Below are 11,506 nucleotides of genomic sequence, written 5' to 3'. Positions count from 1 at the left end.
AGCTCTAGAGAATAACAAAAGAACAAAGTCAACTTAACGATTTTCAAGACCACGTTTTATTTGAAGCTGCAGAGACTCAGAATAAAAAAACTTTTTGAAACTTTCGACATTATTATAAGATCAATTGCACAGCCAATGCCTCTTAGTACTAAAGCACAAACAAGTTGGTTTCCATTGAATGGATAGGGGTACCCTGGCCCTCCTATTATGTTTGTTGCTCAACCAATGCCAATGGTGCCCCACCTGGAGTTCACTCCAGAAGGCGTGGAATGCGGGGCACTTTTGTAAAAACACCCATACCTTGCCAGACACAAGACGGGCAAAGCACACAGTCATGACTAACTGTGCAGCAGGTTCTTGAGGGCCAGCAGTAAGCTGTAGCTGCTGTTGTTTCAGCTCCAGGAAACTAATGAGTCGAAATTGGGTGTAGTCACTGACTCACGGAGCACAACAACAATATGTGCCAAAGCCAAAAAAAAAAACTCTCTAAAGGCTAAATGGTGTTTGCTGTGTGCCTGTAAAGATACATATCTCAGAGATCAAGTTCTTGGTTGATACAGGAATGGTCAGAACCCTGGTGGATAGTGTCATGTATCAGCCACTCTGAGTGAAGCCACCATACTGATTATTTAGCATTCCCTTTGTTCTTATGAGCAGTTGCATGATAGATGTGGATAGAGAAGCATGTCTCTGACTATGTCTAGGCCACACAAACCATGGGACAATAGTAGTCATCACATATCTGGTTCTGGCATTGGCATTCTAGAAACGGATATATCGTAGAAACTCTTTGTCAATTGGCTTTTGCAAAAATGAACTGAGTTTACCCGGGTAAACCATTGAATACAGATCGAAATGAACCCAGAAACAATGGGCTTCACGTGTGTACCTAGTGGAAAGAGTTACAGTACCTTTGTGTATACAAGTGGTGTGGCATGGTTTGCAATGTATGAAACACACTTTTTTCTATCCAGAAGGTAAAGCATAAACAGGGATGGTAATCCGTCTATCAAAGAATAACATCTCAGTGTCTTGTGCAATCATACGCAATCCACAACCCAGCTTCCCGCTGGAATGAGCATTAGGATGATAAGCAACGTGGAGGTGACCAATACTTGTGTTAATGCTAGTGTTGCTTTTATTGCACTGCATCTGAAAACATGTAACTGGCTGTCAGCTTATCTGAGATTATTAGTTGAGGATGAGGATTCAAGCAGTCTAGACTCAACACAGTGGCAAAATCTAAGAGGCCTGATGGTTAAGTATGTCGATGTATTTCTGGGATTTCTTAGCCAGTTGGGTAGAACAACAATCACACATCACCACATAATTACAATGAGGTAGGTCCAGTTAATCGACTGCTCCATAGGCTTCCCTGTAGCACAAGGAATATAGACAGTACTGATGTACAGTGGATGTTAAATGACAGAATCAAACAGACTTCAGAGAGTATGTAGTTATTACCAGTAGTGGTTCTCCAAAAGAAAAATGGCATGAGTTAACTGTGGTTAATGGCCTGTGAAGCATTATTTGAGCACACTGTATGCCATGCCTGTTGTTTTTATTAATGATAGTATGAAAAAGTTTCAGTTTTGACTATGAAATATTTTGTAAGTTTTGTGGAAAGAGATTAATAATGACTAGACTCAGTTTTATCTATTGTTTCACAAACGTTGGTCAGAAACATCTCAGTTCGCTTGCATTGAAACGTGAATGAGTAGGTAAAATAATATGTACAAAGCAAAATTCACAAACTCTGGCACATAACATAACAAGCACAAACTTAGTGTACCAATGTTTCATTTGGTTCTATTGGAATATATTTAATCACGCAGACTCAAATATTTCAAAAGTACACAGTTTTCTGAATATATTCTTAATATTATTTACGTACAAGGCATAGTTATAATGCATGGAAAAGCAGGCTGTACAAGATGCTAATTTTAATTAATTTGCTTGGTCAGTGATCATATGGTGTTTTGATCTATTTTGGACACTAGTATGGGTACCTAACTTTGTAGTATTATCCTTTTCTTTTCTATCTGACCCAAGACTGTATAATAACAGATGGTAGTGGAGGGAATGTGGCGAGATTCCAGCATAGATGTGGACCATCATCATGACAATGACACTCTTAGAAAGTGCAGCTAAGATTTGTAGGTAAAACATGAGACCCTAGAATACCTATGTCGACCTAGCTGTTCACAGGTAATAGGAATCGTGTTTTACAGACAGGATACATGTGAATGCATGTAAGTCTGTTGACACAGTGCTTGCCCACTTACCATAAGTTTGGCACTCTGCCTCTAAGAGAATTTTAGTACAGAATATTTCTGCAACTATGCTGTTACAGTTTTAACACAAAACTTTCGACTACATTTTTCTGACCAATTTGAGTTAATTTGACCCGAAAATTTTCAATTTTGCTTTTACTATTTAAGGTTAAATTCATTATCCTACTGGCTATCATTGTTTTTAACTAGACAGTGTGTAAGAAGGGCTCTTTGACATTGCTGTAAAGATCCAACAAAATAGTAGGACAATGGGTGGAAATTTTGGTGATTTCTTTAGTGATTTCATTAAAATTCTGGAATACCCTGCCCTTCCAACAACTTCAGGGAATTACTTCGTCTTTGCTTTAGAGGAGCCTATAGATAAAGACATATTGCTTGAAGGATCATCTGGCATGCAAGCTTCGCCTGAGGCCATTGATAGGGTAGCCTTAAAATATATAAAGCCAGTGAAATCAAATACAATCTTAGTTCACTGCGGCAGTTGAGAGAAATGAGGGTTCAGTTAAACCCTTGAAGTTTACTTACCAACCATTTAGCTGGTGAGTCCTATGCTAGATCCAGTGCTTCTGGAGATGAAATCTAAGTCTAAGATGAAGACTACAGCGAAATTAGAGTGTTGGGATATCATCTACAACTCCCCCATCAGAGGATAATTTGTTCAGAAGAATAAGTAACTCCTATGCAGTTGCACCTCCAATAAGACTATTATGTCCTTCATTCTGACAATATCTTCCCAGAGCTTCAGTCTTCTAGGCCAATTGACTGTCAACACCACCCTAGAAGCAACAGTGTAGATAGAAGTAGTGGCAGCTAAGATCAGTGCCTGGACATTCACTTCATCTCTCAAACCTCTTAAAATCAAGGAACTGCAGACAGGAAAGTTGGAACTACCACCAGACTCACATTAAAACATATTACGATTATAAAATGTCACAGCCAAGAGCAGGCAACCAGGTGGAAGAAAGCCTGGACATTATATAATCACAAAGAGGACCATCTGCTGAAACATAAAGAGCTACCAATACAGCTGAAGAAAGAGGTGTGCAAAAGCCAGAGATATCATCGGCCACACCATCATGGTGCATCATAAATCTACGGCTACTTTGGAAGACCTGCTTTATTGGTTCCTATTGGTAAGCAGCTACTCCACCTAACTTTTATATACGTTGTAAGGATTTATCTATATATTAGTTTAATTTAATTATGCAATTAGTTCTTATATATGCGTGTATGTTCTTTAAAACGGTCTCATTTTTGGGGATATATGTGTACGTTCTTGCGATCAGCATTAACGATTGTATTTAGTTTGTATACATGCATATTTATAATAATTTATTTATTGGATTTTATTCTTGTACTCTATATGTAAAGTTTTTATCATTTTTTTAAGCGATTCCCCCTGACTATATATATGTAGTTATGTATATTTGGTTATGTTTAATATGTACTAAAGGATTTGTTATATTGTGTTTTAATTTTTCATAGAGTTTGTTTTTATTTTATGGTTTGTTGTTTTTCAAGGATATAATTGCTATGCGATTTTCAAAACGTTTGTTTCTTGTTTTAATTTGGATACAGCGTAAAAGACCAATTTGTTTGTTTGTTTTAATTTCGGACAAAGCTACACAAGAGCTATCTGCGCTAGCCGTCGCTAATTTAGCAGTGTAAGACTAGAGGGAAGGCAGCTACTCATCATTACCTACCGCCAACTCTTGGGCTACTCTTTTACCAACGAATAGTGGTATCGGCCATCACATTATAATTCCCCCCCACGGCTGAAAGGGCGAGCATGTTTGGTGGGTCGTGGATTTGAGCCCGTGACCCTCAGATTGCGAGTCGAGTGCTCTAACCACCTGGCCATGCCGGGCAAAAGACCAGTTTTAAATTTTAGTGTGTGAGAGTTAAAGTAAATGTGTTTCTTTATTTGATTATGCTCTTGGTTATCAAAGAAAGTTTTTTATATGTGTGTGGTAAGGTTGTTTTTTATGGTGCCATCATGTTTTGTTTCTAGAGGGTTACATTTGTATGAATAAATACATTAAAATAATTTTGTTTTTATCAATGTTCAAGGGTATTTTAAAATATTTTGTTGGATGCATATTGTTAGATTGTTAGCTATCCCCTCCTAAAGAGGAAGTAAATGATCTTTGTGTTAAATTGATTGTTTGTTGTTGTCTCTATTTTATGTTAGTTATTCTCTCCTAAAGGTGATAGGAGTTCTTGGTCAAAAGACTGTATTTTAATTTGTGACTTTTATTATTGCATTGTAAAGTGGGTTTTATTTTTGCCTTTGTGCTTGATTATATGGTTGGGCAACTATTTTTACTGTGGCAAAGTCTATTTACTTCGATTTCTTAATTAATACTGAGTAAATTGTGATAAATTTTGTGATTGTTTTGGATTTAGGGATAGTTGAGTCAGCTTAGAAATAATTGGTGGATGAAAACGTGGTACAGGATGGTAACATATATTTCTGATACCCTTAATTAATATGTAAATTGTTTCAGAATTTCTGTTTTCTCTAAATTCAATGTGAATGTAGAAAGTCACTCAATTAAAGAATTCAACCACTCATTGCTTTTACTGTGCACAGAGCCGTGGTCATCCTCATTGGCTATTAAGCATGGTTTCTAGTAGGAAAGATGGCTATCACTTCATTCATAATTTTGCAAAATAGACAACTGTATTTTCTGTCGGAAAATTGGGTAATGACCTAGGCTTCTATGTCTCTTTTTCCCAAGCTTGAGTGTTCTGCAGTCACGTGAGTGAGGCGTGGACTGTGAGCAGCCTCACTATGTGTATGTAAAGTTTGCTTTGTAATTAATATCACAGGTCTGCAACGGTTATATTGTCTTTTACATGCTCTACAATAATTCCTGTACACTGAATCCGAAAATGATATCCATTTTTCTCCATCGTGTGTAGACATTTCACAAAACGTCATAACGCAAATACATAATAGAAAGACCACAACACGTAGTTTTGAGACTAAAAGACGTAGATTTCACCAAAAAAAATCAGGATAAATGAGTATGCGTATTCAATTGACATAAATTTTCTTCCCTTTTTTTCAGTTTGTTTGTATTTTTGTTAACAAACACGATAATAAAATTTTTCTCTGTGGTAACTGAAATAATAATTTGTTCTAAGTAAGGGTTTTTTCTTCCGATTTATAAATAGAAAAAAATAATAATTTTATTTTCGAAATCAGCGTAGCTGAATTATGGAAAATCTGTTCTTAAAACCAAAACAACTTTTATGAAGTTCAAATTGGCAGGCCTGTATATTTGAAGATCAGGCCATCCGCTATTATGCAAACTTTCGCATATTTCTAAACTGATATTCGATTTCTATCCAGGTTATATATAGCTTTTATATTTCAGACTTTCTAACATTTTAACAATGTTTAACATTATAACGATTTCCGTCGAGCCTTCTAGAATTTCTTAACTTAAGACTATTTATTTTTAACTTTTAACCTTTCTTTTCCACATATGGGGCTCATACTAAACTGGTAAGACAAAGCTAATTAACATTTTCTTGCACACACACACACACACACTCTCTCTCTCTCCAGTTCCATACACACACAACAAACAATTGCTCATATTTTGTGGTTGTATTTTGTTAGTAAATGTTAGATTTTATGTGTTTTTTACTCTCTCTTTCTTTTCAATTAACTCAGTTGAGGCCAGAGGATAACAGACCAATGCTTTCTAATATTGGCCCGGCATGGCCAGGCGGTTAGGGCGCTCGACGCGCAATCTGCGAGTCACGGGTTCGAATCCCCGTCCCACCAAACATGCTCTCTCTTTCAGCCATGAGAGCGTTATAATATGACGGTCAATCCCACTATTTGTTGGTAAAAGAATAGCCCAAGAGTTGGCGGTGGGTTGTGATGACTAGCTGCCTTCCCTCTAGTCTTACACTGCTAAATTAGGGACGGCTAGCGCAGATAGCCCTCGTGTAGCTTTGCGCAAAAATTCAAAACAAACCAAAAACGGTGATTATATTTTAATAAATGTCAAATTCACTATATCAAAGAGAGTTTTCTTGATGCAAAGCTATACAATGGGTTGTATGCATTCTGCAATGAGCCACAGATTTTAATATATAAATCCGAAAATTTACCGCTGACTCAATGGGGGACCATTATATTACTATTTGAAAATTTCGAATGTTAATTTTACCATTCATCAGAGGGCGTAGAAAAATAGCTCGTGTTTTGAGAAACTCAGTGCGTTCGCGTTGCATCATGGGTATTGATATGTAAAGTTTGTTATGGGTACAACCAATATTATTTTATATTTTCAGACGCATTGGCTTATTTGAAAGTTTGAGTGATCTGTCTTTGTGGATTGATTCCAAATGGATCGAGGCTCAAGTGAGATTGTTCTTATAGCTGGGAATTCCCATCCTGATCTTGCCCAAAAAATTGCAAGGTAGGAAGGAATGTGATGTATTACTCTTAATAGTATTATTATTAATTAATAAGTGTAGTGTTTTAATCGTAATGTATCGGTATCACAATTACTCGGTACGTCACGAGACCATGGCGTAATTGATTCGGAGTGAACTTTTAATTAACATGCATTTGTATATATTGTAACTGAGTGAATTCGAACTTATAATTAACTTGCAAGTTCAAATTCACTCAATTACAATATGTAAAAATGCAGAGGACTAAATTTCCTATTAAATATAAAAATGAATCACCAGACTGAGTAGTCGTTAAACTTAACGTCTGAAGTTAAAATTAGACTTTAAATTAAAAGTTAAATTTTTTTCCTTGTTTTAATTTTATTGAGGCATGTACTGTACTCATATTGTTAACCAAATTAAATGATTTATGACTTAAATTGTTATATTTTAAAAATTCAAATATGTTTTTTGCTCAAAACTTCAATTTTAAAGTTGTGTTAGAAGTATTTTTTGAATGTTTAAATAATCATAAGTATTTCTGGAAGTTTATGTTCATGACAATTTTTTTTCGAATTTTATTTAACTATGTTTATACCCATAATAATAATGATAATAAAAATACAATACATGTAACTTACTGAGCATTAAATTATATCTGTTGTGTTAACAATTATGTGCTATATTTTTGATAGACTGATTAGACCATTTAAAAAAAAAAGGAAAGACAATAAGAGGCCTTTCACTTTCAGTCTGCTCATCAATCCCACCCCACAAAAAAAAAGAAAAAAAGAAATGCAACTAAACAGAACTGTATATAATGTGTATATTTAAACTTAATGCAGCACACTGTTCAAGGAAGTCAACTATGTGACCCACATCACATCATCAGGCAAACCTTTCTACAAGTTTATAACTGACTGAAAAACGAAATTAAAAAACATAGCTGTATCTAGGCCTCCTTAGCTTAAACAAAATGTCTTATTAATATTATTAATTTTTGTAAATAACGACCCCATGAAAAGAAATGTTTACCAGGGAGGCAAAGTCTAAATCAAGAGATAATGGACACATCTTCAAAGGTATGATAAATTCCTCAAAGACAAATGGGATCGTTTTACAGGGGAGACAAGCCTCTTCCCTGCAGATATCTATGACCAACCCTATTCAACCTGTCCGGCAGATGTCCAAAATGGAGGCTCTCCTTATTCCTGTACAGTACTGAACACCTGAGTTAGGCATGCTCCCAGTCCCAATTTTTGAGCTTTTTAAGGTATGATAAATTCCTCAAAGACAAATGGGATCGTTTTACAGGGGAGGCAAGCCTCTTCCCTGCAGATATCTATGACCAACCCTATTCAACCTGTCCAGCAGATGTCCAAAATGGAGGTTCTCCTTATTCCTGTACAATACTGAACACCTGAGTTAGGCATGCTCCCAGTCCCAATTTTTGAGCTTCTTAAGGATTTTTGTTTTATTAACCTATCTCTCTACTTCCTATGACATGTTACTATCCTTCCTTTGCTAAGAGGACCAAACTGCACACAGTATTTCCAATGAGACTTGACCAGTCTTAATCAAAATTACAACATTGTATTTAAATGTAAAATTCCTGTAAATTCATATAGTGGAACTTATAAATGAAACAAATACTATTTGCTTATTCTACTACACCTATATTTTTCTACACTCTTACTTCTCTCACATAAAAAGTGGGTCCTTTTCAAATGTCCATACTAAGGTACATATGTATAACTTTATAATGGTTGGAGATGGCTTAAATGGGGAATGAAAAAACTGTAATACAAGTTTAACATAATAGCAAATGTACAACGTTTCAACAAGGTTTGTCATTGTCAGGTACCTGATGATGACAAAACCTTGTACATTTGCTGTTATATTAAACTTATATTAAAGTTTTTCTTCATTACCCATTCAAGCTGTCTACAACCATTATTAGTCTCAAAGTGGGTTCCTTGTCATCGAATATGTATAACTTTACTCTTCTCAGTATTAAAACTAACTTTTCATTTTGTAACCCTATAAGTTTATCTAAGGCTGTTAAGGTCCTTTTGAATAAAAGTAATTTATAAAACATCTTGCAGGATTTTAGTGTTATTTGCATATTTTTAAATAATTCTGTACAGTAACTATAATTCATTGTAGTCTCACTTACATTTATAGTTCCAAGAATAGCCTAGAAGCAATAGCCATTTGTTTCAGTTTTGGTTTATTAGGAGAGTTACTTTGACCTGCAGATCCATTGTTGTGTTCATGACTGTATTGAAGAGCATTCGACAAAGATAGATCCAGCATAATGTGTACCATTCTATTACAGAATGTATCGAGCCAGTGAGGAAAGAAAATTTTGAAATAGTGGGACCTGCAAAAACTGAACTAAAGCTTCAGATCAAAGAAACTGTAATAATAAACATGTTAGAATCACATGGCTTGTACTTCTAGACAATGTTTGGAATTATGACTTAGAGTGATACTGTTCAAAAAGTTATTCAAATCATTAGTATAAATGATAAATAACACTTCTCCAAACAAACCCATAAGAAACTATTAGTCACTTTCAACAAACTGAAATGTCTGTTCATCATTCTTTACTTTGTACCTTGAAGCTAATTTTCACTTCTTAACTGTTTCATGAATTTCATTAATATTCAACTTGTTTACTATTATCTTTTGATATTCCTTATCAATCACATTATAACAATGCAAAACATTGACCAGAATTCTCTCATCTAAAAAAAGGATAGAAGCTCCATCATAAAACCCCACGGAGATGATAACTTGGTAAGGCAAGAAAACCTTTTTCTAAAAACTGTGCTGGAAATTCTTAATTATATTTTATTTTATGTTAAGAAGAATGGAAGAAGTGATATTATTGAAGTTGTCAAGATTATCCAGGGGATTGTTCAAATAAAGGCCTCTAATTTTTTTGTGCTGTACTCTGAGGACAATAGGCTCTTGTTGACCAGTTTTATTTTTCTATACTTAAGGGGATGAGCAGGGATAGCCTTCAAGGACCAACTTGTCATTGTTTTCCTTATGCTACATTAAATGGAGTAAGGGAACATTATTTTTAGATGCTATTGTAATAAAAATCATATTTTGGAAAAACTAAAAAATATTACTTCATCACAACTCCATTAAGTGGAGCAGGTGGCATCTTGCTAAGGTCCGACTAGATTAGGAGTTAGTTAGTATTCTTTCATCCTGGCAAGGCATGTTAATGATAATCCAAAACAACATCCAGCAGCCAAGAACACTGTGGAATGTAACAATAACATTTGTTTTTACACATCGGGATGGTGCACAAAATCGTGTCAAGTCATCCCACCTGAGACCGTTCCATTTCTAAGAATGCAAACATCTCTGGACCTCTGTTAGAAGATGACCCAAGATCATGTGCAGTGGTCAAGGGTTTGATGGGATGTGATGATGAAGTGTGGTATCACATGTTGTATCCTATCAGCAGCACAGGTGGTAGCCGGTTCCTGTCAGCACCACCATGTAACTATGGAGGTGAGGTAAAACAGGTAAACCCATCAATGTTTAATGGAATGTAAAAAAAGGGGACTTGGATAGTTTCTTCAAAAGCTTAAACCAAGTTGTTACTAGAGTGGATCGACTCGGGGATAGCTGCCTGGTCTTGAAACCCATATGAATTCTCTTTGTCCTGTGCAGATGTTTCGTAGGTTCCTCACAACACCTGAAGCTAGTATACTCAACCTGTAAACAAGGAAACTGGCCAATTTGGTAAACAGACATGATGCACAATAACCTTGAATTAAGATTTTATGTTTCCTTTTTTTATCAAAGTTCAAACTTATGGTCTGCAGTACATATCCAGAACCTGAATATTGCAGATGCTTTTAAACTTATCTATTGGATGTGAGTATATACCTATTTGAAAACAAAAAAAGAAGGAACACCCAGGAAATCGCATGTTAATGAGCCTGGTTTTTTGTTGTTTGTAAGCTACTGGAATTCATTGTCAAGGATCATTTGGAAAAGCATCAGTAGTTGTTTTTTTTAAGATAAAACTATAATTTGTTATATTCTCTACCCTAACTTTCACTGTTACTAAATCATCAATGTAGAATAAAACAAAGATTTGAAAAATATGAAATAAAGTGGATATTGTGTTTCCTATGTGCTGGCTATGTTATTGATTAAAACTTACTGTTTCAAGTAAAATGAAAATTTAAAATAATACCCTTTTTTTATGAATGCATCATTTGTTATCACATATTCAATTAATAATAATTACAGTTTCAACTGTTAACCTTCTCACATCAATTTTACTTTGATTTAATGCCTAGTTCTACCACATAGGCTGTTTATTCTTCCATAAAAGCCAACACATCACAGCAGGAATATACTTTTATGACATCTGGGGTCACGTGACGCTAGTATCACGCCACAAGCTTCTCGAAAGTTCACGTCCCTTCCTAAACATGACAGGAGGGCAATGTGTAATTGAACTGCAGAGAGAGAATATTGTTGAGCACGTGAGACGTTCGTTGTAAACTATAGCGTTTGTTATAGCGCGACTGTTGAAATTAAGTGCATCGCAAAGTTGTATTCAGAAAGAATAAACCAGTTTTATTTAGGAAAGAACTTGTTTCGGTAAAGTTCCTATCGGAAAATTAACTAACGAACGGAGATGTAACAAATTGGTGTCAGTAGTGGGATAGAAAAGAAAAAAAAAGAAGATGGAAACGAGAGGTGGAAAATCAAACTACAGCTTAGCAGATTTGATGGCAGGAATACAAGAACAG

The 11,506-nt window shown here is 35.3% G+C and overlaps 1 protein-coding gene across 2 annotated transcripts in view; it reads left to right on the top strand.

Moving 5' to 3' along the window:
• Positions 1–6,537: 6,537 nt before the first annotated feature.
• LOC106472009 (phosphoribosyl pyrophosphate synthase-associated protein 2-like) overlaps positions 6,538–11,506 on the top strand; it is a 50,924-nt gene continuing 45,955 nt past the window's right edge. The window contains exon 1 of one of the 2 annotated variants that reach the window (XM_013932637.2): positions 6,538–6,736. In XM_013932637.2, coding sequence (XP_013788091.1) covers positions 6,663–6,736 — 74 coding nt within the window. In that variant the 5' untranslated portion in view covers positions 6,538–6,662. The remainder of the gene's footprint in view (positions 6,737–11,506) is intronic. The other variant, XM_013932638.2, reaches the window with a different exon arrangement.

The sequence above is a fragment of the Limulus polyphemus genome, unplaced genomic scaffold, assembly GCF_000517525.1.
Source record: "Limulus polyphemus unplaced genomic scaffold, Limulus_polyphemus-2.1.2 Scaffold5019, whole genome shotgun sequence".
Classification (NCBI taxonomy): Eukaryota; Metazoa; Arthropoda; class Merostomata; order Xiphosura; family Limulidae; genus Limulus; species Limulus polyphemus.
This window is presented reverse-complemented; position numbering and strand designations above follow the sequence as displayed.